This window comes from Durotheca rogersii (assembly GCF_024521655.1).
Source record: "Durotheca rogersii strain YMJ 92031201 chromosome Unknown GGS23scaffold_1, whole genome shotgun sequence".
Taxonomy (NCBI): domain Eukaryota; kingdom Fungi; phylum Ascomycota; class Sordariomycetes; order Xylariales; family Xylariaceae; genus Durotheca; species Durotheca rogersii.
Genome location: NW_026251232.1, coordinates 1266035 through 1289666, shown reverse-complemented (window position 1 = coordinate 1289666; position 23632 = coordinate 1266035). Strand labels below are relative to the sequence as shown.

General features: G+C 58.5%; 7 protein-coding genes across 7 annotated transcripts; 2 read left to right on the top strand and 5 right to left on the bottom strand.

The window, feature by feature from the left end:
• Positions 1 to 1130: 1130 nt before the first annotated feature.
• GGS23DRAFT_608759 (MFS general substrate transporter) lies at positions 1131 to 4546 on the top strand (the record flags this gene model as incomplete). The annotated part of the gene is made up of 3 exons (XM_051520229.1): positions 1131 to 1198; positions 2092 to 2251; positions 2375 to 4546. 3 exons carry the CDS (start codon positions 1131 to 1133, stop codon positions 3863 to 3865), a joined length of 1719 nt encoding a protein of 572 aa, XP_051376894.1. The 3' UTR covers positions 3866 to 4546.
• Positions 4547 to 4816: 270 nt separating this feature from the next.
• Positions 4817 to 5926, bottom strand: GGS23DRAFT_591975 (uncharacterized protein; the record flags this gene model as incomplete). The annotated part of the gene is made up of 3 exons (XM_051517810.1): positions 4817 to 5385; positions 5572 to 5819; positions 5904 to 5926. The coding sequence occupies 3 exons, from the start codon at positions 5924 to 5926 to the stop codon at positions 4817 to 4819; spliced, it is 840 nt and encodes a 279-aa protein (XP_051376893.1).
• A 1405-nt stretch (positions 5927 to 7331) lies between these two features.
• On the bottom strand, positions 7332 to 10138 carry GGS23DRAFT_602072 (uncharacterized protein; the record flags this gene model as incomplete). Its single annotated transcript, XM_051519276.1, has 5 exons — positions 7332 to 7489; positions 7601 to 8342; positions 8494 to 9034; positions 9143 to 9689; positions 9751 to 10138. The coding sequence occupies 5 exons, from the start codon at positions 10136 to 10138 to the stop codon at positions 7332 to 7334; spliced, it is 2376 nt and encodes a 791-aa protein (XP_051376892.1).
• Positions 10139 to 11726: 1588 nt separating this feature from the next.
• Positions 11727 to 13621, bottom strand: GGS23DRAFT_16401 (uncharacterized protein). The gene is made up of 3 exons (XM_051511476.1): positions 13203 to 13621; positions 13080 to 13142; positions 11727 to 12998 (listed from the first exon to the last, which is right to left on the bottom strand). Exons 1-3 carry the CDS (start codon positions 13268 to 13270, stop codon positions 12080 to 12082), a joined length of 1050 nt encoding a protein of 349 aa, XP_051376891.1. The 5' UTR covers positions 13271 to 13621; the 3' UTR covers positions 11727 to 12079.
• A 2325-nt stretch (positions 13622 to 15946) lies between these two features.
• Positions 15947 to 16796, bottom strand: GGS23DRAFT_544415 (uncharacterized protein). Its single transcript, XM_051514903.1, has one exon. The coding sequence runs from the start codon at positions 16281 to 16283 to the stop codon at positions 15993 to 15995; it is 291 nt and encodes a 96-aa protein (XP_051376890.1). The 5' UTR covers positions 16284 to 16796; the 3' UTR covers positions 15947 to 15992.
• Positions 16797 to 17498: 702 nt separating this feature from the next.
• On the top strand, positions 17499 to 20140 carry GGS23DRAFT_608753 (uncharacterized protein; the record flags this gene model as incomplete). Its single annotated transcript, XM_051520228.1, has 6 exons — positions 17499 to 18173; positions 18486 to 18700; positions 18776 to 18833; positions 18920 to 19139; positions 19229 to 19350; positions 19429 to 20140. The coding sequence occupies exons 1-6, from the start codon at positions 18010 to 18012 to the stop codon at positions 20138 to 20140; spliced, it is 1491 nt and encodes a 496-aa protein (XP_051376889.1). The 5' UTR covers positions 17499 to 18009.
• A 2461-nt stretch (positions 20141 to 22601) lies between these two features.
• On the bottom strand, positions 22602 to 23595 carry GGS23DRAFT_16170 (uncharacterized protein). Its single transcript, XM_051511450.1, has 2 exons — positions 22944 to 23595; positions 22602 to 22888 (listed from the first exon to the last, which is right to left on the bottom strand). Exons 1-2 carry the CDS (start codon positions 23436 to 23438, stop codon positions 22685 to 22687), a joined length of 699 nt encoding a protein of 232 aa, XP_051376888.1. The 5' UTR covers positions 23439 to 23595; the 3' UTR covers positions 22602 to 22684.
• Positions 23596 to 23632: the final 37 nt, after the last annotated feature.

Below are 23632 nucleotides of genomic sequence, written 5' to 3'. Positions count from 1 at the left end.
AATAATACGGACGACGAGGTCGTCCGATTGGCACCCAGGGAGAGGATCCAAAAGATCAGCAGGCGACGTGCGCATGTAGTAGGTGATTTTGGATAACCAACCGCAGGCTTTACCTTTAGCAGAGCCAATCAGCACACGAATAGGAAAATGGAAACTCCGTAGCAAAACTCCACAATTCGACGAGGTTCTCGCGTCTTACCTATACTTATCCTTTGGATAGGATTAAGGGCGTGCCTGGGTACTCGAGCGACGCCGGCTTGAGAGGTTAGGTGAAGCTGATGGTATATACCTCCTTTACTGGTAATTATGCCGTCCCGTTTACGTATTCTGCCGTCATATACCCGCCTTTTATGAGTCCTCTACGGACCTTCCCTCGGCCCAAGAGCACGCAGAGAGAGAACAGTCGGAACTATCGAAGTAACTTGTCGACGTCTTGTCGCACCTAGTCCGGACGGGGAACTTTTCGAATACGCAGCTCTGCGATCAGCTTCTGACCTACTTGGCAGTCAGCGGATCCCGCGGGGCGTGGAGATTCTGGTGTCGCCCTGGGTGCTCTCAACCGGTCTCGCGCGATAATGGGACCCGTCGGTGAAGGAGTTTCGACTCGAGCGGCGGATCGAGGCGGACGGGCGACCGAACCACACGGGCAGGGCGACGAGCAATTCGCTAGTTTCATGGGCCGCGGGCGTGCATCGGGCAGAACCTCGCGAGGGCGTAGCTTCGGTGCCTCCTGGCGGCGACGACAGCAGGCTTCGGGGGGCAGCTGGCTATGGACGACAGGGATGCCGTTCCCGGCGGCGCGGCCACATTCACATTGGTGCTGGGCGCGGTTGGGTCGAATGACGGGTGAGCTGGTGCGTGAGGGCTGACTAGCCACCTTTTTTTTTTTTCTTGTTGCTTCTCAGTTGGTGCCCCGGCTCTCCTTATAATGGGTGCCTATTGTGACCTAAGGCTGGTACCCTAAGCGATAACCTAGAGGTACCTTAGAGGTGCGCAGAGGTAGAAGTGGAGGTACCTAAGTAGGTACCTTGTGTGGATTGCGCACAGCGGCTGGCCAAGTTCTTATCCCCTTCCTTCCTCAGGCATCAGGCGTCCGCGAAGCACGCTTCTATCTACCTAGGGTCCCATCGATGCTACAACGGGTTCCCGTGCGCGTTCCCGTGCGCGTTGGCCGACCGCGAAGGCTCGGGATAGGGACGTACCACCTCCAGACTAACCCTTTTGTCGCGTAAGGGCAAGGGCCTGTAGCTGAGGGATCTATAGCTGAAGAATCGGTAGCTTAGGGAGAGATGTGGTAGAAGAAGAGCTTGCCGACCGCCCGACATAATACTCGTAGGTAGGTACCTAGTAATTATGCTGGCAGCCAGCACCTAAACATGCCTCAACATACCTAGTGGAGTGAGTGTGCCCTGTGCCCTGTGCCCTGTGCCCTGTGCCCTGTGCCCTGTGCCCTGTGCCCTGTGCCCTGTGCGGTGCCCCCTAAGACGCTGAGAGCCGGTTGCCGTGCGTCTACTCATAGTGACGAGCCGTTGGGGTAGGTAAGCGCTGACCCCGCTGGAGGCCGCCTGCGATACACACCGACAACCGGTCTGAACACTTTTCACCTCCTACTCGGAAGAAAAACGTCAAAAACACCTTACCATCCGAGCTTCAACTAACCGGCGACTCGATCAATCCCCTACACCATGACTCGTCCGCTTAAACACTCGGCAGCCTCCTCTACGACAAGAGGCGTCTGCTCAACTGTCTTCTAGGCAGATCGCGCCCGACCCAATCACCGCTAACGATTAGACCATCTCGGGAATCCTCTTCCCTTCCCCATTCCTCTTCCTCCTTCTTCGCCTCCTGCTCATCACCTGGGCCGGGCACCCCCACCCATAATTTCCTTCCCTACCTACTCATCTGCCCGACCTGCCTTTCGTAGATGGGATACCGAGACACACGTGTTGGACCGCAATCGTGCAGCATGGGCCTCCCAAACACAGACGCCTCCCGCGATTCGAGCGCGAGGGACGGTGACAGCTCCGAGAATAAGGCGCCGGCGTTCGCCAATCCGGTAGAGACCAAGTATGAGCGGTCTAGTGGCGGTAGCCCCGATGCCGCCGACGTCACTGACGCCGACACCGACGCCCAACCCGACGAGGGCACGCCGGCGAAGAAGCCCCTGTCCTTCCTGCTCTCCTTCTTCGCCATCAACATCCTGGTCTTCCTCTACTCGCTAGACGCCACCAGTCTTGCCGTCGCGATTCCGGTGCGTGCTAGTCTCTTAGTCTATCTCGCTCTTCGCCCTGCCCCCCGTCCGGCCCGTCATTGATTCGATGGCCTCGGGTCAAGGCGACGAAGAGTCGTTTCCCGAATTGCTAACGCGGCCTAGGCGATCGCGTCCGAGCTCCACGGCACGACGCTCGAGTCCTTCTGGGCCGGCATCGCGTACTTCCTCGGCCTCGTCGTCAGCCAGCCGCTGTACGCGAGCGTGTCCGACGTCTTCGGCCGCAAGCCGCCCCTCTACTTCGCATTCCTGCTCTTCTTCGCCGGGTCCCTCACCTTCTCGCTCGCCCGCAACATGGCCGCCATCATCGCCGGCCGCATCATCCAGGGCCTCGGCGGCGGCGGCCTCGACGTCCTCGGCGAGATCATCGTCGCCGACATGACCTCCCTCCGCGAGCGCCCCCTCTACCTCGGCATCATGGCCCTCCCCATCGCCATCGGCAGCATCATCGGCCCCACCATCGGCGCTCTGTTCAGCGACTTCGTCACCTGGCGCTGGATCGGCTGGATCAACTTGCCTTTCCTCGGCATCGCTTGCCCCCTGCTCGTCTTCTTCCTCCACCTGCGGCCCCTCGACGGCTCGCTCGCCGACAAGGCCTCGCGCCTCGACTGGGGCGGCATGGCCCTCTTCACCGTCGGCTGCACCGTCTTCGTCCTGCCCCTGAGCTGGGCCGGCGCGCTGTTCGCCTGGAACTCGTGGCAGACCATCCTGCCGCTGCTGCTCGGCGCCGCCGTCCTCGTCGTCTTCGCCTTCTACGAGTCGCGGCCCGAGTCGCCTGTCGTGCCGCACAAGCTCTTCCGCTCGCGCACGCTTACCGCGACGCTGTGCGGTGCCTTCCTGCACGGCGCCGTGCTCTACGTGCTGCTCCAGTACCTGCCGCTCTTCTTCCAGGCGGTCTCGCTCGAATCGCGCATCGGCGCCGCGCTCTTGCTGCTGCCGACCTGCGTCATCTCCGTGGTGACCGCGATCGCCTCCGTCATCGCCATCGGCCCCGGCCTCGCCGGCTACCGCTACCGCATCTGGGCCTCCTGGGCCCTCGTCACCCTCGGCACCAGCCTCCTCGCCCTCATGAACGCCGACTCCTCGGACCACCTGCTGCGCGGCGTCCCCGTCATCTGGGGCGCCGGCATCGGCGCGTTGCTGCGCCTCCTCCACTTGCCGCTGCAGGCGAGCGTGCCCGACGTCAACGACACGGGCCACGCCATCGCGCTGCAGCTGACGTTCCGGTGCCTAGGCGGGCTCGTCGGGCTCGCCGTGGGGTCGACCATCTTCAGCAGCACGTTCGCGCCGGCGATCGCGTCGGCCGCGGCCCGGCTCGGCGGCGACGCGCCGGCGGGGCTCGCGCCGCTGCTCTTCGGCGGCACCGGCGGCGCCGACGGCTCGGCCCACGACGCCATCGCCTTCATCCCGGCGCTGCGCGAGCTCGGCCTGCCGCCCGCGACCCTTGCGCCCGTCCTCGGCGCGTACCTCGCCGCCATGCGCGCCGTCTTCTACGCCATGATCGGCTTCGCCGGCCTCGGCCTGCTCACGTCGCTGCTCACGCAGGAGTTCAGCCTCAACCGCATCGACCGCGGCCGCCAGCGCTTCGAGGCGTGAACGCTTGCCATGCTTCATAGGTGCCGCGCCTATAGGCACCGCATCCCACCATACGATGCACACGCATACGGGCGGGCTGGCGCTATCTCGATCGACTCGGTTCGCAACCGCGACGCACGAAGGGACGAAGGGACGACAAAGAAAAGAAGGCGGTGAGGGGACGGTAGAATATAAAGCTTACGGTACATACATATGCGTAGTCTAGACACTGCATACGGTCATAATAATGCTAATAGATCCCACACACACGACACGATGACACCTCCCATGCCATGCCACGCCGTGCTTTGCTGCGATATGCTGTAGCCGTACCGTGCCTGTCCGTCGCGTCATCACCAACTACGTAGGCACGCACGTGGAATAGGGGAGGAGAGTTCGCGACACGCCGTCTGCCAGGTCGGCGCGTCGGAACCGCCGAGAAATAGGAGGCGACCGAGTTTAAGGGGGGAGGGGGCCGGGCGAACTACCTTCCACGTCGACTAGAATCGGCATGCCCTTGCTGCACATCGCTCGCGACCGTCCCCCGTCTCAAGACTCCGCAGCCGGCGTCCGCCCTCGGCGCAAATAATGGGACGGAGCCGCGTCATGGGAGGAAACGTCCCCTCCCCTTCCCCCCGCGCCCTCCAGCTTTCGCCCAAGGTTGTCCCTACGCCACGACTCCGCGACCGCTAGTACCCGCCGTTTGCGCGCCACCGGTCAGAAGAGAAAAGCGCGTGGGTTGTCATTATGCCTGGTATTTCATTCCGCGGGCGATGGCGCGAGCGGGCGCAAGTCTCTCTCTACCTACCCCTACCTACTACAGGGAGCCCTCGGCTACCATCGTCATCCAACCGGCCCGAGCCGACCCGCCGCGAGTCCTCCGATTTCCCAGCCAGTCTCCCCCCCCCCCCCTTTTTTCACGCTACACACCCATCCCCGCGCGCACACGAACCCGTCTCGGAGGCGGGCGCGCTAGTCGGGCCTGTTGAGGAGCTGGGCGAGGATGTTCTTGGAGAGGTCGCCGATCTCGAGGGCGGCGCGGAGCTGGGGGTTGTCCCAGAGCTCGTAGATGCGGCAGGCGGCGTAGGCGGCGAGGAGCTCGCGGAGGCGGTCGACGCGGGCGGGGGGGCCGGGGGTGTCGGGGCGGGTGTTGTGGTAGGCGTACTCGAACAGCTGGGCGAGGTCGGCAGTGCGCACGCCGCCGTGCAGCCGGAACACCTTGAGCGTCCGGTGCAGCCGCCGCACGCACAGCGCCATCAGCGGCTCCACCGCGTACATGTCCGCCAGCACGTACAGCCGCGCGTGCGACAGCAGCGTCTCGCCGTAGTCGTCCTCCGCCTCCGTGTTCGCCGCCTCCGCCCCCGCCCCCACCTCCGCCGCCTGGAACAGCTTCCACTTATTCTTCGTCTCCCTCTGCCAGTTGTAGCTGCCGCGCATGCTGCAGCCCTCGTAGACGTAGCCGTCCTCTATCGCAATCCCCAAATCGTCGTATATGCCAAAGGGGCCCTTCTGCCCCGGCTGCGACGTCGGCGATTCCTGGCCTGCGTAGTACTCCGGCGTTAGTTCGCCATCGACCGAGTGGTCGCCATCACCGTGTGCTACCGGTCTCGCTCGTCTTTGCATCCTCGGCTTGGAATCGCCCGGCTCATCCTCCCCTTCCGATTACCTTCATGCATGTGTACCTATGTCTGGGGAGAGAGTGGTAGGGCTTGGTCCTTTTCACGTACTCTTGGGCAGCGGCCGGCGAATCGGCGCGGCGGGTTTGTAGCTTCCGGTGTACGCGAACTCGCAGAACCGTACAAACGTCCCCTCGTCAACCTCGGGCCATTCGGCGACGCTCTCTCGAGCCTCCTTCATCTTGCCCTTCACCAAGGTCTGGAGTGGTTTCGACAGGCTAGCCACGAGCTCGAGGTGCATCACAAACTCCTTCTTGTTCGGGCCCACATAGAGGTAGAACGGCTTTGAGGCCACGATACTGTACGCGCGTGCCGGAGAGAGAGGGAGGGAGCAAGAGTTAGCCGGCAGGAAAACGAGCACCGTTGACAGAGCTTTTACCCACCGATCGTACGAAATGGCAGACATATTGCTCTGCGGGCGTGACAGGGGGAAACCTATAAGAAACATGAATGAGGAGAGAAGAGCTAGCTTTTTGTTTTCAAACCAGCTTGAAACTGAGTCCCATAAATATTCCAGCGACAAGGCGGAGGGCGGGAGAAGTAAGTTTTCAGTCGACTGTTGGGCCGCCTGGTCGGTCGTCTATCTGCGGGGTCTCGAATCACGGCTGACGAAGCCTGCAGGATGCCATGCAACTGTAAGAGAAGGGGGTGTACGTGACGAGTTACGCAGGCGAGCAGAGCAGAGGCATAGGAATAAGGTAAAGTAGTAAAGAAGGCCTTAAGGCTGCCGCCTCGTAAACACTCCCCCTTATTACTTTGGCTGGGCACCTAATCGGGAGGCAGATTGCGAAGCCCTCTTACGTATAAAGTACCCCAGCCTGGGGGGGGTTCCCGGATTAAGCTCCCCTCCCCCCTCTCGCCTATATACACACTCTACGTGGTGTGGAGGTATATAGCGCTGTGCTCGTACGGCCTCGGGTGAATTTTCTACGTACACGGTGTCGCTGTCTCGTAGGAGGCGGCGACTCGGTTCAATGAGGCCACTGGCCGCGCCGAGTAATAGCTGGAGCGGCGACGGGAGCGAGGGAAGATCACGCCGTTCCCGGCGAGGCTAATCCGATGGCGATAGTTTCGACGAACACGAGGCGGGCGTCTCAGAAAGGAAAGGAAAGAAGTGTAAAGGGGAGGGATTCTTTCTCGCACCAGGAGACTGAACTAGATACCTGTATGTAGAGGTAATCATTCAACAATGCCCTTACTTTTAGGTGTTTACCTGCCCACCTAGGTGTCGAGAAGACGCTAAATTACACAGCTGGCTTTTATATGCATGCATGTACGTTGCGTGTATAACCATCTATTCATGAGAGAACAGCACCTCCGTATCGGCCACGACGAGATGCGTACCGATCCCATACCAATAGTACGCATACACCTGAGAGCGGTTGATATACAGGAGGTAAGTATTAGACGTACACATCTACCCATTCCTCTCTACGATGCCGACGTAGTCGCGCCTGTCCACCTCACCTGTCCATATCGTCGCTTCTCTTGCGTACAGACAACCCAACCAGCGTTCCCGCATAAGCATCCCTCCCAAACGCCGCCGACGCACCTTGAAAGCCCTCGTATAGTTCACTCCCCTTTCTCCCTCTATATACGTATATATCCGTTCAATCATAATCATAGACAGCGCGGCCCTGCTTTGCCTTCCGACAAAAGAAAGAGCACAACGGCCTACCCGAGAAGAACTAGGCACGTTGTTTCGGACAAGTCCTCTCAAGCCCCGTCCCCCTCCTCCCCCTAAAGAACCCAGGCTAGCAGACGTGAAGGCGTAGATAGATGGAAAAGTCGTATGAGGGTGATACAAAAGCTCAGTACTGGCCGTCGAACAAGTACCGCTCGTCGGTGAAGGACAGCAGGAACCGCGCGACGAGGCGTCCGGTGTAGTTGTGCGAGACGTCACGCGGGAACGGGTGGCCCTCCTGGTTCGGCAGGATCAAGTCCGCGACGAGGAAGTCGAGCTCGTGCCCTGTTTCGTTTTGCCCGGTTAGGTCTCCGTCTCGACGTATCGGGAGGGGAGGGTGGGAGGGGGATTGGCGCAAAGGAAAGAGAAAAAATAAGGCCTAGAAAAAAAACTCACAGCTGTCTCCCTGCAGCAGCTCCCTAAGCTCGGCAACCATATCCGCCGCGGCTGGGTCGAGTTCGGCCGCGAGGTCGGCGCTGCTGCCGTCGCCACCGTCGGCGTCGACGAGCGGGTTGAACGCCTTGGCGCCCGTGTCGCGCGTGTGCGTCTGATAGATCTGGTGGAACTGGTACGCGAACTGCTTGAACGGCAAGTTGTCGATCTCGCGCACCAGCGCCAGCGCGAAGTCCCGGCGATACGTCGTCGGCGGCGCCGCCGACGTAGCGGCAGCGGTGGAAGAAGGGGCTGAGGTCGGGGCTGCGGAAGAGGAGGATGACGAGGGCATGCTAGGGGCGGAGCGGCCGTGGCGGTGCTGGTGCTGGCGGTTGGTCCGGAGCGCGATCTCGTTGTGCGAGATGACGAACGTGTCCGCCGCCGTCTCCACCGTCTCCATGAAGAGGCACAACGCGAGGAAGGCGGCGACGCAGGGCGCCCACTCGCGGCGCAGCTTCGGCTTGAGCGACCGCGCGAACCCGTCAAACAGCGACTGCGCCTCGCGCAGCAGCAGCTCGTCGAGCACCGCCTTGATCTGCCGGTTGAGCACCCGCGCCGTCATCCACGCGCCGCCGTCCCGGGGCACTAGGCCCGTCGTGATCTGCTGCTGCTGTAGGTTCACCACCGTGCCCGCCGTAAGGCACAGCTGCCGCGTCAGAACATAATGCGCTACGTATATCGACAGCGCGCGCTTCACCATCGCAGACTGCAGGAAGCGATATCGTTAGCCTATCGAGGGTGTCTTATATTTCCTCGCCCTTGCCTGGTGATAGGAAAAAGGAGGAGGAGGAGGAGGAGGAGGAGGAGGAGGAGGAGGAGGAGGAGGAGGAGGAGGAGGGGCGACAAATTTATCATACCTGAGACCGTTGCGCGTAGCGCTGAACGATGGACAGAACCTTGCGCGGCAACTGTGTGGAACGAATGGAGTCGGTGACCTGCTCGGCGTACAAAGGTTCGGCGACGAGGTTCTGAATGTACTCGCGGGCGCGGCGCTTGAGCTCTTCGCGCTGGGTGGCGTTATCCGGGTCGATGCCGATGGGGGCGGCGCCGCGGGGCTGGAGGTCCATCTGGTTCATGCCCATGTTCATGTGCCAGTGCTGGAGTATCTCGGCCGTCCGGGGCGTGAAGAAGCTGGCGGGCACGGTTAACGTCGAGGCGAAGCGTGCGCCCGAGAAGAGCTCGACCGAGCACGTCAGCTCCGCGCCGTTCACCCTGAAGCTCTTCACATGCTCGCCGAGGAAGCTGGCCATCTGGTCTTTCTTGAAGTGGCTCCGGATGAAGTCGGGGAACAGCACAGGCAGGAAATCCCCAAACTGCCAGCACATGATCTGGGGTACTTGAGCCGTGAGCTTCTTGCAGTTCTTGCATGGCCGTTCCTTATCGCACTTGACCTTGCGGCTGCAACGGGTGTGATGGGAAAGTCAGCGAGTCCGATACCGCCCAGCAAAACGAGACTGGGGCAAGGATAGATAGGACGGAGGGAGAGGTCTAGTAGGAAACTCTCACCTGTGACAACAGAAACAAGCTCCCAACCTCCGGACTTGGAGCGCGCTCTCTTTAGTGTCATGTGCCAGCGGTCCTTTCCTCCCCCTCTGCGTAGTGCGCATCGCCTCGAAGCACTCGAACGGGTTTGGCTTCCCCGACTGCTGGCTGATGAGGTTCGGCGTCATGATCACGAACTTGCTCGACGGTTCCGCACGCCTCTTCTCCACCTTCCCGCCGCTCTTGACCTTCCGTATGGGGCTTACGCTCTTTCTAGGCTCTTGCTTGATGCGCGGGGGCGACCTCGGGCTCGAGAGGAGGGAACTGTGGGCCGGGGACGACTGTGGGGGGATTTGGGTGACGAAGTTGTTCTCGTCCGCTCCAACCGAGAAGTCCTGGTTCTTCAGGTTCATCGGCACCCAAGGCGGGACGTTGTTGTCGCTGCGAAACTGCTGGGGGATGCCGAGGTCGATCGGCTGCGTCGCCGACGCCATCCCGAGCCCCCCGAGCCCTGACATATCGGCCATACCGCCGTGGAATGCGGAAGAATAGATCGGCATATCTAAAGTACCTATGCCGACGATCAATGCTGGACCTCTCAATGCCGAACCCTCGCTAGCGCCGGGACTTACCAGGAAATGAATCGTGGAAGAACAGGTTCTGGCTGTCAAAGAATTGCTGGTCGTCGAGGCCCGACACCAATTGACTGTCGACTCGGGTGGAGGCCATCGCGGACGCGCCCGCGGTGTGGTCTGGATACGAAGTGGGCGGGACTCCGCGGGGTAGATCGTGGTCTAGCTGCAAGGGCGACATGGCGACGGGCGAGTTGCGAATCTGGTTCTGGTTGGGATATCCGACGATCCCCCAGCCGTTGAGGCTCGAGCTCGTTGGGCTAGGCACTAAGCCGACAGATGCTGGGTCGCACGAATCTACATAGTGCCACGATTCCGTATCGTCGCCCGACTCCGGGTGGAGGAAGCTGTACTTGGAGGACGGAGAGGCGGACGCGACGGAGGCCATGGCTGCGACTTTTTCCCTCCCGCGCGGCGGTGGTATCGAGGAGCACAAAAAGTTAACTTGCTCGTCTATTTATAGGACCGAGCCCCAACCCCGTCAGCGAAACGGCAATGCGCGTGTTGGAATCCAGGTGCGCCGAGTTCGAGATACCCTAATCAGCGGGGTGCCAGATTGCTCGTCTAGCAAACGGCGGTCCGAAGAAGGGAGAGAGCCCGCCGGGATGATACCTGATCGTACGAGATGGTATTTTAAAGAGCCTCGCCCAAAACCAGCGGCTCGGTGACAGATTGGCGCGACAAGCAGGTTTTCGAACCCAGGAGTCCCATCATCGAGCCAGCCGCGCGGAGTTGGGGGGTCCCGCCTGTTTAAAGGGCGCCCCAAGACGGCCGCTCCGCCACAGACGACTAGGCTGGATCGGATGACCGACGAGGAGTTGATTGTGTGCGTGCGCAGACGGCGCTAGACTCCTTCGAGGCTTCGGTGTCGATCGCACAAGTCGTCCGCCCTCAGCCCCTCCCATCCAACCGTCCAGCCATGCGGTGCAGCGCCTCCAGTGCAGCGCCTCCAGTGCCAAGACCGGCGGCATGTAGCATCCACCGCAACTGAGCCCGCTGGTGAGCCTCGAGCAGAAGCCAGGGAAGCGAGCGTGGAAGCATGCGGATGTCTGTGCTAGGTAACAGGGGAACATGTGGTAGATATACGCCTGTAGGTACGGCATGCCTATCTCGTATTGCTATGGTACTGGTGTACCTATTTATAGGTAGGTGTGCTGTGCCGATGTTGGTATATACGCCGGCATATACCTACCCACCTACCTATGTTGATACACATATTGGTATACGCATGTGGGATATATATATCTCTCTCTGTGTGTGTCTGTGTGTGAGTTGCATAGATCGGGGAAGATGAATGATAATGAAAAAGATGCACCCAGATGCCAAAGGCTGAGTAGACTCTCTCTCTCCTTTCCCTCTCGATCTTCTACCCACGACCCCGCCCCCATCTCTCCCCCATCTCTCTCTCATCACCCCCCTTCCCCCCACCCCTACCCCCCAATCTCGCTGGGTCGGCGGGGACATCGGTCAATAAGACCGTCCCTCTTCTTTTAGCAATACGCCGTCGTCCTCGCGACGGTGAACTCAGACATGATTCACGCCAACCCGACGATTCCCGCTCCGTTGCCGGAGAGGAGGAGGGAGCGAGGGAAGGAGATTGAAACCCCGGAAAGGGCGGAGACATGAAGCGTCAAGGTTGGTATTTTTACTGCGGGGTTCGCGCCCGAGTTGTGTCGTACCGAGGGCACAGCTGTGCCGTTAGGCGAGCTGACGGAAGACGTGCAATTCTTCCGTCCGAGTTTTCTTCATCCTTCGTGCCCAACGCTGCTTGTCTGTCTAATCTCTCCGAGCTTGTTCCTGTTCTTGTCCGCCTCGAGCACTACCGTCGGGACAGCACGAAGGGCGCCGGGAACGGGTGATTCGATCGAAGGTATATCTCGCTTGGTTGTGCTCGTCCGAAAATTGAAGACTAACGATACATCAACACGCTCGCTCGCCCGAAAATGTGGCATACATGTATCTAACCCACCCTCTCCTTTGCTAGTCTAGACTCGTCCGTTTTTCACGAAACATGAACTTTGCAACAAGAAAAAAACATTACTATGCCGGTATGAGGGGAAAAAAAAAATTCAGCACAAGAGCCTCCTCTCCGCCCTCTCTGCTCATGCAGTCCTAGGCAATCTGTACAAGGAAAGTCGTGACTCATTCCGTCCCACATACCAGTCGGTCTCATACATGTATCTTCTTGGTTAACGTATTATTGGGGGCGGCTTGGGCGCCGCCCAGCACCGCAAAGGGCAGTTTCTCGTCCGCTGAGGAAGTTCCGAGAGGAGAGGGAGAAAAAGAGAAAAAAACGTTGGTCATCGGTTATATCCCAATGCTGTATCATCTAGCGGAACCGTGCTGACGCTGCGGCACTTCGCTCATGAATCTGCTGTTCAGTGGAAACGTATAGTCTGTCAAGATAGGCCATCGCCGCGGCGTCCTTGAGGATCTTGGCAACTTGGATCCCGGCGCTGATCAGTTGAAGGATGTTGCGGTCATCCTTCAACGGACGCGACTGATGCTTCGCGGCATGTCGCATCTCCAGCGAATTCTCCAAAATTGTTACAAATTGCTTGATCTGCCCGTTGTAGAGCACTCGGGCCGGGATTCTCCTCTTCGTCGCGAGGCGCTTCAGCAAGTACACCCATTCGGTCCATTCCCTATCCTGAGGCCTCTCCACGGGTCGCATGTCCTGGGTCAGCGGGATCGGGAACTGATACTTGGCAACAAAGTCGAACGCGCACTGCGAGAGTCGATCGTTGACCTGCGTCAGGACACTATCCTGCTCCTGTACCAGGAGATTAGTCGGGAGATGTGGCAGCTCCCTCTCCTGCATGGCCACATAGTCCGGCGTGGGCCTGGCTAGAAACTGGTGCGGTCCATCAAACTCATCCCTATTAGACGGACGTCTCTGGGTGCGGCTTTTACCACTGCTCCGGGCTTTTCCTGCCGGCACAGCAGCGGTGGTTATACCACTAGTTTCCAAAGCAAAATCCGACACACTGGACGAGGCAATAATATCCTCAACGGAATCCGATGGAGAGTATTTTCCTGGCCCATCCCAACTCTGCGATGCCGCACCGTTGTACGTATTATACATGCTCCCGGAAGAGTTCCCGTGCGGTCTGGGCTGCGCTCTCGAGATGTAAATCGGCGACGGAGAGTACGCGGGCTGGTGCCGCACCGCCGGACCACTGGTCCCCACTACCGATGCGCTGGTCGGTGGGCTGTACGTTGGACCAGACCCGGGCGAGTATATTACGCTTCAGAAGCCACTGTTATTCCCATGGTCTACAGAAAAGAGGGAGGGGGAGGGGGGAGGGGATTTCTTCATTCGGCCTCACCTGGACCTAGAGTAGCCGTTGTCGCGCGCATTACCTAGATATGCATTGTCATCATAGACGACGCTGGAGGAAGTCAGCTCGACCGCAACGCTATAGACCGACAGACTGGTTTAGTGATCGCACCTGCGCGGGGAGTTCCAGGGTCCGTTCGACATCGTAGAGGCTCTGTACACTATATCCTGTTGTGCCATATCTTTACGGCTTTCCAGGATGACAGACAAAAAAGGGCAGAGCCGGGAGGACGAGGGAGGACAGTGCTCAGAGGAAACAAGAGCTGCACTCGCTCTCGTTATGGCTAGTAATTTCCCGGCGATGTACACCTATCTTCTTTCTCGGGTTCCTTTTCAGAGTCCGAAGGCCCCGGGAATAGGCTCTCTCAACACGGATCCAAAATCTGGGCCTCTAGAATCCGCGGTCGATATTCCTTTCCGGTTTATACTGGATCGAGTTTGGAGTGGTGAATCAGCACTGCGCTGCAGACCGGGAAGGGAAAACGGGTGCAAAATGGCTCGACAAAATCGGTAGCAACAGCCCGGAGGCAACAACATAAACCTAGATGCGACAGCAATTTCGCATACTCCGATGGAGACGAGAGAGAGACCTTGGATGGCAGTATGAGGTATCTTCACTTTTCTGTAGAAGGCGAGGCCTCGTTGAAGTGTCCCGCTCAAGCTCGCAGACCGAGAAAGGGAGACATTTTATGCTATAACGGCCTCGGTTCCAGTTTGCCACAAAAGGTATGTTGGTGGTGAGGGAGAGAGATGGCGAGCCGTGCCGAGCAAGGGCACTTTCCGGAAAGAGAATCAGGGGACAGATCGCCCCAGCTCTCTCGCATTCCCAAATCTGGGGCTGTAACGTAGTCCCGAGGCGGTCCTCAGGCGACGCGAGGTCGGTTTAGGGATGGAGCTGGCGATGCCGACTCGGGCGTCTACCACCGGTTCGAGATGGGGCTGGGTGTGTCGCCAACCTCAAACTAGCCAAGATCGACCAGCGAAGCAGTTTGACAGAATCGCGGGCCCGACGACGGTTTGAAGGGAGCTGCCGCAGATGTCCAGGAACACCCTGTCTATAGTGCAGACGCTGAACAGAAAGCACGCTCTCCGGACCATGACAATAATACATCGCAGCGCCGCCCACTAGGATTGCGGGAGGGACAGGGAGTCGTTATTGGCCATTGAAGCCCAATCACGGTAGGGCAGCATTGGGCAGCCGAGAACTCGAGAGGCCGTCCCATTCCTGCCTGCCATCTTGTTGCCCGAGAGTTTCCTCTCCTCCTCCTCCCCCCCTCCAAGCCTCCCAAGCCTCCCCCAAAGGCCGCGAGGACTACCATCCCTAAGGAGGGGGGTGTATTAGCCTAGGTGGTTGCAGGGAACGTCCCGGCGGACGAATAGCGGTGACTCTACCAGGCGGAGCACCCGACTAGATTGGGCATAAAAAGGTTGCACGAGAACAAAAGCCCAATGAAGCGGGCACGCCTTGCTGCCCGGGTCATTCCTATCCAGTGTCCATGGCGGTCACGTATTCTGTCTAAAGAAGCAATCCCGGAGCGAGGAGGGACAAGAGAGGAAGCAAGACCAAGCGAGGAAAAGCAAATAACGCGTGTGGTAGTGCCGACGTGTGCGAAGCGACCTCACCCCCTAACCGTCGAGGTGGCTTGCCCAACTGCTCACCACGTATTGATACCTCCGGCATCTCGTGCTTATAGAGCAGACCCCAATGGGAGAACGGATTGGTCCCGGTCGACTCTCAATTGCTTCGGCAAGGAACCGTACCAGCATTTCCCTTATGACGCTTATAGCACGTGGGCGTGCAGGACTCGCGACGACGTCAGGAGGGTAATAGCCATCGTCAAGCAGTAGGAACAGGAGCCGAAAGTCGTGGGTGGTGACGTTCTTCTTTAAAATTTTATTTATTCGCCGGGATGGAAATAGAATGACGGAGAGGATGTTGGTTGGACGCTTCTGACCAGCTTACATACACAGGTCGGCATCTTTGGACTAGTCCTAATTAGGAATGATTCTATTGCTACCGGCTGTCAAAATGCGCCGGCGGCTGGTCGTCAGGTGTGATTTTGTCGGCTACCTAAGGTTCTCCAGGCGCGGTGCTGAGACTGAGACGATGTCTGTACGCGTACCATCCCTCAGGTATTGTGTACCTGGTACATGGCCACATACGTGCTTCCTAATCTCCATATCCCTAATATCAGCTGGTTACGCACCTGACAATATACGGCCAGAACGTATCCTGGTACCTATCTCTACCACGTTAGGATGTATATCTACCACATGTCAACTCTCCCTCCTACCTTAGGTACATAACTGCTCACTGAGGATCCGTCGCCGTACCAGGACACGTCGTCGGTTAGGGCAAGGTGTAGGGAAGTGGAAGATTACGAGTAGAGAAGACCGAAGCGAACACCTAACGAGTTACCTGTCACTTGGAACCCTCTTATCATCACCTACCACCTACCTAGGTAGGTAGGTAGGCGGGTGCCTGCTACCTTGCTTAAGAACAGAGGGCAGTTCAGGTCAGCCAGCGCCATTAATGGACACCTTGTGGTTCTGGGTATCTAGAATCGCACGGCTGCGGCCCGGGAATAGCCAGCTTCGTGTAGCGCGTCGCCCGCGTTGACAAGCCTCGTACTCACCTGTAGGCATATCTGCCTTACCTACCTCCCTACCGCAAGGTAAGCGGGCGTCTACCTGGATTGCCATCGGGGTAGCGTTACGGGTGGACTGGTCATACATTGATAACCTTACTTTCCGCTTCTGATCTCTTCCTGCCGATAGATAACATGACATGACAGATCATATTATAGCCGGCGAATCGCCAAGAAGGCATATGCGTATGTATGTACATACCTACCTACATAGGCACGCTGGCGACTAGTAACGCGTGATGGGCGGTGGTATTCTACCACCCCATTCGCAGATTTGTGTAGGTATGTAGGAATCTACCTGTTCCCCACCGCATGTTATCGCCCACCATTCCGTCGATGTAGGTAGAGGTCCCTGGGCAGCCTAGGAGACATGTATCTGCAGCCTTAACAGGAAAGCAAGTGCTACATCGTACAGCGGAGAACCAAACTACAGCGCAGACCGGATAGCCAGCTAGCTTATGTGGATAGCGGCACGAGATGGGATGCAGAAAAAAAGAAAAGAGAAAAGGAAAAGAACCAAAAAAAGCTTTGCCGTGCCTGAACATCGCAGGATATGGTGGCCGAGGAGGCGGGATCGCGTCAGCGCCAATGGGATCTCTAGCGCCGGCGTACGTCAGCCCTACGAGCAGTTCAGAGAAGTTCCATGCCGGTAATTGGGGCTGCGTAACATCTAATATCGCTTTTGGCTTGCGAGAAAAGCGCGCGCCCCGGGAGTCATGTCATCCTTTGGGCTGAAGGGGTTGCAGCGGAATCAGCTAAACCTCTCCGGCGTCGTGGCCGTTTCAATGGCTTTATCGCGTTCGAGGGGTGGGAGAGGGGGGGGATTGCGGCACAGGAAGAGGCGGTGGGATGTTCCAGTAATCGATCCTCGATTGGCCGCTCGATGCTCCAAAGCACGCTCATCATGTCCTTAGGCCTTTTGGGTTGCTATCGCGCCGTCCCCGTCGTCGTGATTGGCACGAGTTGATGAGGAGCACGCGGCCCGTCGCGAACTCTTATCTGAATATCCCTGACTATAGAGGCGGTCAGGTTAGCACCCCTAGTTGGCTGGCGGCGGAAGAAAAGGGGGGCAACGGAGTTGGTGGGCGTGAGAACCGGTGTTCTGGTGTTGAGAATGCAGGAGCATAATATGCTTGCCCACACGTGGTCCATCCCGGCCTTGGGACGAACGGACAGCTCGCCCTACGCATCCGAGTCTTCTAATCTACATGTTTTGGGCGACGCCACAGATTAAGGGGCAGACGAGCTGGCCATCTAGACTTCGTAGAAAGGCAGGAGACCGGTGAGAGAGGACACATGCGACTGTCGGCTGCAATGGCGACTGGACGATTGCAAGCCTGGCTTCTACGATATCCATCAGGACGTGGGGGGTGCCTTCATGGCATTCACCATGGGCAACACGGTATTGTCCTAACCTACACACCACCTATAGTTGCAGCCCGAAACCAGACCGTGTCTCTCCACACTCGTCGCTGTCCATTGTCTGGAAAATGGCACCGCGTTCCTTCGCTCCCGCGAGGGCCGCACGACATCCCCCCCTTCGCCACCACGAGCGTTCGGATCTCCAACCAACCAATCTCACCCCCCACAGCACTCCTACATAATCGCATAGATTAAAGGGGGGGCCCAGCCGGGATACTTCTCATGGGTTCCACGGGACCGAGCACCAGTGGCCAAGCTCACGCTGCCTCTCCACGGGCCCGGGACTTGATCACCAAGCCGTGAGAATTCTAGAATTATGTCCATTTATAACCGAATGCTGTTGGATGAAGGATTGCCTAGATTCTCTCTCCATAGGCCGGGCCGCCACTCTCGTTTCAGTAAAAAAAACCTCTCTTGTTGATTTACGCTACACGGGCTGTCGTCGTCTTACAACGGCTCAGCATCGTAGCGACGCCAGCGATTACAGGGAAAACGCGGGAGTCTCGATGGACAGGGGCGGACGAGACGGGACCGAGTCGTCATGATTGAGGTCGAATGGGCTCTGAGCTGAGTAGGTGTTTCGACGGCAGAGGTGGGGCCTCTCACCCGAATGCCATCGGCCAATGCCACACAAGGGTAGGATCCAAGCCAGAAGCGGTTCCATCATAATCATAGCCTGCAGATCAGGACGTGCGCCCTACCCATGAACACGAAGAAATTCATCTGCTTCAGGCGATCGCTGGTCATATAATATTTTGCGAATCGACTAAGAATTAGCACTTCAGAGCCGTAAGATCCCCCTCTCTCGTTCCTCCGTGACACCGCCCACTGGCGCCTAACTACGAGAATATGTCGCCCGCGAGGGAAATGCGTATGGGTAGGACCGACGGCGAAGCCGCGCCTATATTCCAGACCCAGCGCCAGCGCCAGCGCAAATTCCACCGCAGGTCGAGGAATGGATGCTCCACCTGCAAGAACAAGCACATCCGGTGCGACGAGAGAAAACCACTCTGGTAAGTCACCCGAAAGGAGAGAAAAAAGGACACAGCCCTGCTGGCTGGCCGAGAGTTGCGTCTGGATGTGAATATACGAGACGTGCCGCGGCGAGCCATGCAAGCAATTGGTGCCCGACACCAACCGACAGGGAGGGAATCCCAGACCCTCCCCCGTCCCCCCCCCCCCCCCTTTTTTTTTATTCTTTAGCGGGAGGCAAGAGAGCAGCCCATCCGTCCTGCGCCACTACTGGCCTTTCTCACTTCTGCCTGATGGCACCATCGACGCGTTCATCGGAACTCTCTCTTCAGGGATGCTGACGCGCGTTGCAGCACGTACTGCCTCCGTCACGGTGGAGAGTGTGGCTACCCGGACGGAGACGCTGGGTTCCACGTTGCCGAGGCCGGGTTCAGGTCCGGATCTTGGGCTGGATCTCGAGAGCCTCACCAGCCCACCGAGCCCTTCCTGCGTAGAGTGGACGCCACTCCGAACGACCCATTCTTAGCGACATACGTCCCCCGCGAATCCCAGTGGCTATTCCGGTTCTGTAAGTGATGACCCCGGCCCATACCGGGCACCAAGCGAGGTGGGGAACAGTCACTCATCGATTTCCGATATCCAGTCACTAATACGAGGGTGCTATACACGACCCGTGTCGAAAGAGGCACCGACTCGTTCCTGTAAGTGAGAGGGCCACCCCCATCGTAACCGCAGAGCGGATCGCGGACGGAGACCTGGTCGGCCCTAACTCGTACATACTCGTCAGCGTACGCAAAGCGTTGTCCCATCCCGGCTTCCTCCATGCCGCACTGCTCATGACCATCCTGCACTGGGCTTGGTCCAACGACGACGCCGAGAGCTTCCATGTTCACTACTCGCATCACAAGGCGCAGGCTAGAAAGTTCGTCACGCATCAGCTCTATTCCCGGAATGAGACCGTCCACGATGGCACCATCGCGGCCGTCTGGAGTCTCGCCTTGGTCGAGGTAAGCACGAGGTGTCCCGCCACCAGAGAACAGCTTGCTGCTCGGCCGCCCCACCCGCTCCGGCCGTGTGCCGACTGACGACGACTCAGAATGCCCTAGGGTCTATCGACGACGTAAAGCATCATCTAAAAGTACTGGCGTTCATCAAAGAACAGCGGGACGAAAAGAGACGCCCCGTAAAGATGGGCCTACTCCAGCGAATGATCTTGATGTGCGTGCGCCTCTCTGCTAGGCATGTATGTTCCCCCTGCGAGTGCGAGTGAGGCTGACGTCCCCCCCCCCTCCGTAGGGCAGCGAATTCCGTGGCCAGTCGACCGGTCTGGGATATCCTGGATATTAGCCGAACGGACTCGGTCCATCAATCCGTGATCATATCCCTGCTCCGAGTCGCCCTTCGGCCGATCTATAGTCTATGCATACTAGGAAGCTCGTACGATTGCGAGAAGCCACTCTTCGAGGTCTTGACCGCGAAGTCGCCCTACCCTCGAGCCAGCGATAGCAGCGTCGTAGCGCCTGTAAAATCGATAGACGACACCAGGTCGGGCTTCATAGCGTGCTATTTCTACCTCTACGTAATCATGCGCGAGGGCACGGTCGATTCGTTCATATTGAGCTGGTTCATCGAGCAATTGTTAGCCGACGTCTATCGCACCGAGGTGCCCATGCAAGAGGGGCAATACAGCCAGCCGCTCTGGTTCTGGTCCGTCATGTTCGGCACGTGCGCCATGATGACGACTCCGGAGACCAGCGACGACCTGGAGCGGAGCCAGATGAAGAGGTTCAGAGACGAGTATCTGAGCAAGGTCAGCCTCGCGAGCGAGGTGCTGCGCATAAAGAACTGGGAAGCGGCCAAGTCGGTCCTGAGGCTGTTCGCCTGGGAGGACGATTTCGACGGGGAGATGGAGCTGAAGGCACTCTGGGAAGAGGCGGTCTGGGGAGACGACGGGAGACGGCTTGGAGGGCACGGCGTGGGACACGTCGATTATCAAACAGTCAGGTAGCGCTCCCGACGAGTGTCAAATGTGTGATAATGACTCACTCTGTAGAGAATGTGCCTAGGCGTGCCTGTGCAATTAGTCCTGCATATAGCGTCGTCTCTGGGTCGAATGCCGGTATGCGTATATACTATGCTACTACACAGCTAACACCGGCCGGATACACGGCGCTAGACCCGGACCTGTGCCACGACCCGTGCCATTGCTCATGCACACAGGTAGATAGATCATATAGCGGCCTGGCTGGCAGGAAGCCATCACGGCCGCGGCAGCTTCGGCATTGGGAATTGCCACCGTGGTGTTGGAGGAATGACGGGATAGGTGAGGATGGGTACGGGGGGACGGTCCTATCGTTGCCCCACTTCTCACGAGCCAGTCTTTTTTTTCGCCTTTTTTTTTTCTTCTCGATCGCTCTTTTGATATTCTTGTCACTCAATATACCCGCTCCCACTATAGCGATTCTAATGGTCTGGTCATTCTGCTGCCATTCTACCATTCTAATGGAGGGCGGGGATAAGAGAGTCCGAGATTCCCGTGACAACCGCGAGTCCTACACACCATGATGGGGTGGTCGGGAGGCGGGTGTGACGATGCATCCATCTTCTCCTCTTCTTCCCCTCATCTTGGTCGTGTCGGTTGGATATCCGGGCGCCAATTCGTCAGCGCAAGGGACCGGCCAGCTCAGCAGACAGCAAATCACTTTGCAGAGAGGCTGAGCTCGCGGGCGCAGATTGTGTCGCACGCCAATTCTCATTATTATTGGAGAGGTCTCATCCGCCATCTGATACCTAGACAAAACGTAGTCGACGTCGTTCCGCGAATTCCGCACGTCGCCGGCGCTCGCCCACCGGCCGCACTGGGCATAGCGTAGGGGGCCATTGATGACAGCTCGGTCGAAACGAGTAACTTACACCGACAATCACCATCTACTGTGGCACTAGGTGAATGCTCGGCGACGAGATCAGACTTGTCGAGGGCTAGCTGCTACCGGTGAGCATCTAGCAGGCATTGCTAGGCAATAACCATAATAATAACAGCGAAAATGAAAATGGACGGGAAGGCGACCCGGAATGGCGACCCGGGATGGCGCGGTGCGAGGGGATGGGAGAGGAAAGAAAAAAAAAAAAGAGAGGTGCAAAATTACAGGACATTAGACAATTTTACACAATTTCCCGCGGCTCGCGCACCAGGTCGGGATTATAACGGCCTATGGAATTTCCTAGCGACGCACCAGTTGCAGCGATGTAGCGATGCAGCGATGCGTTGGCCACGGCACCAGCGCCGCCTGCGGCCCCCCGACAGGTACCTGGCTACCTGCTATGGACGTAATTGTGCCTGCTGGGGCCTGGCTGGTCCTGGCTGGTGCCATCCCTCTCGGCGCCTCTAATTGCGACGGCCACGAGGTACCTTGGTGGGCAGGCCCCTACCGGCACCCCATGTACCGCACGTAGGACTTCGTTCTGCCCACTGCTAGTGCGCGCGTACCGCAGGCGGACTGGGCAGTCCCTACGCCGTCGTGGTGCCCGCGAATCGCCCGGGTCGGGTACTTCAGGGCCGGCGACGGGTACCTGTCGGCCTATGTGCCCGCACCAAGCCAGCCTGCCGCAGTACCTCCCGCTCCCGCTCCCGCTTACGCAGCAGCAGACGTGAGGACAGCAGCAGCCAGCAGCAGCCAGCAGCAGCAGCATCATCCGCAACATGCCACGGGCGCTGCTCACGCGGTGGTGTCGTCACGGTGCATATTGCGCGGTCGGCCTCGTGCAATAGGCTGTCGACAACGCTCAGCAACCCCCGCACGATACGGTCCGACAGCGCTGCAGCCTGTTGACGACGCAGCCATGGGACGAGAGGGGCAGGCCTGGCCGCCGTCTCTCAGTGGACGAGCGGCGGTGATAGAGGCGGGCAGATTGTGCTCTGGCAACGGCCGGCTGTGGTTGGCCAGCAGCCCGCAGGCGACCGCGTGCTAGACCTACTGCTGGGTCCACTTCCAAGCCCACTACGACCGCCCTGCTGGCCCAATCAGAGCCGCTGCTGACACATCCCTGTCGAGAGCGGGGTCGTTGCCAGCTCGGCCCCGTCGCTCTCGTCCTCTCATCCCTCTCGCTTTCTCCCCCCCCCCTCCATCTCCTTCGGCGTCCTTCCTCGTTTTTCCCTCTTCCCTGTTTCTTCCTGTGTCTTCTCTGCGTCGTCTCGCCCTGCGACTCGCAATTCTCCAACATGGCCAGGCCAGCGCAGGCCTGTCGCCGACCAACCGCATCGCCAGTAGCCTCATCACCCTGCACACACCCCGGCTCGGCCTGGCAGGCTTCCTGGCGTCGTGTCATCCCTTTGCACCGTGTGTGCTGGCCAACCCGATCCTCTGGTGTCGCCTATAGCACACAATAAAACCCCGAATGTCTCCTCTCTCTGCCCAACACCCCTTCTTCTCTCCTATTTTCCTGCCCAAAGACCTCAAGCGTTTCTGCCCAACCCGAGACCCATCATATCAACCTTCACCTACACCGCACAATACGTCCCACGGCTTATTTTTCGTTGCTACACCCAAGACCGTCAAAGCCTCTCTTCCCGCTGCTCCGCAGCTCTCGCTCTCCACTGAGGATTCTTCCGTACCCCATCGCTGCCCGTCTGGTGTCTTGCCGCTTGTTTATCAGCCCAAGGACCGCCGCCTGTTCGCGCGCCCCGTCGACAGAGAACTGAACACGCAACCGTTCCCCAATTGAGAACCAGTCTCGTAACTGCTCCGCAGGGATAACACTGCCTATTGTTAGCTGCCACAGGATTCAAAGGGATCACACTCCGGAGAGCCTGCTCTGTTCCACGCGCCGTTCCACCCAGGATCAATGACAGCCGTGGTTGCTACCCGCCCGGACAGCATGTCCGGCTTCAACTCATCGTCTCTAGACATGGAAGATGTCCACACTCCTGCGAGGTATATTGCATTGTTTTTTTTTTCGTTCGTTTTTCGTCTCTTTCTCTCTACCGGAGTCGGGGGTTGCTTTTCTTTGGTTTCGTGCGAGGAATCGTTCGCGTATGGCCTGTTGTGTGATCTGTCATGTATGCGTCGTGTTGAGCTTCTGTCGCAAGTGCTCGTTTTCCCCTTCACAGGCTCTACGTGCCCGACCAGGATTTGTTTGCCTCGTGGACTCCGTCTTCCCCAGAACAGGACAAGAATACCCGGATATGGACACTGGATGGAGCCAATGGATACTCGCCCCAGGTTACGTTTCCCCGGTTTCCCTCCCAGGACTGTTTTCTGAGGCTCTGCTTCGTGCGCGTGCGTGCGAAGCAAGGCAGCCGGGCTCATCACCCGTGCTTGACCCCGCCACGTCTCTCAGATGGATAATGAAATATCATCAGATTAACGGTGAGTATCGACAGCGACAAATAGTGACGACAGCGACCCGGGATGTGATTCTAGGATTCCCAATAGACTTGATGCACACTGACTGGCCGGAACCCAACCCTTGACGAACTACAGGTGGATTGTTCTCGAACTCG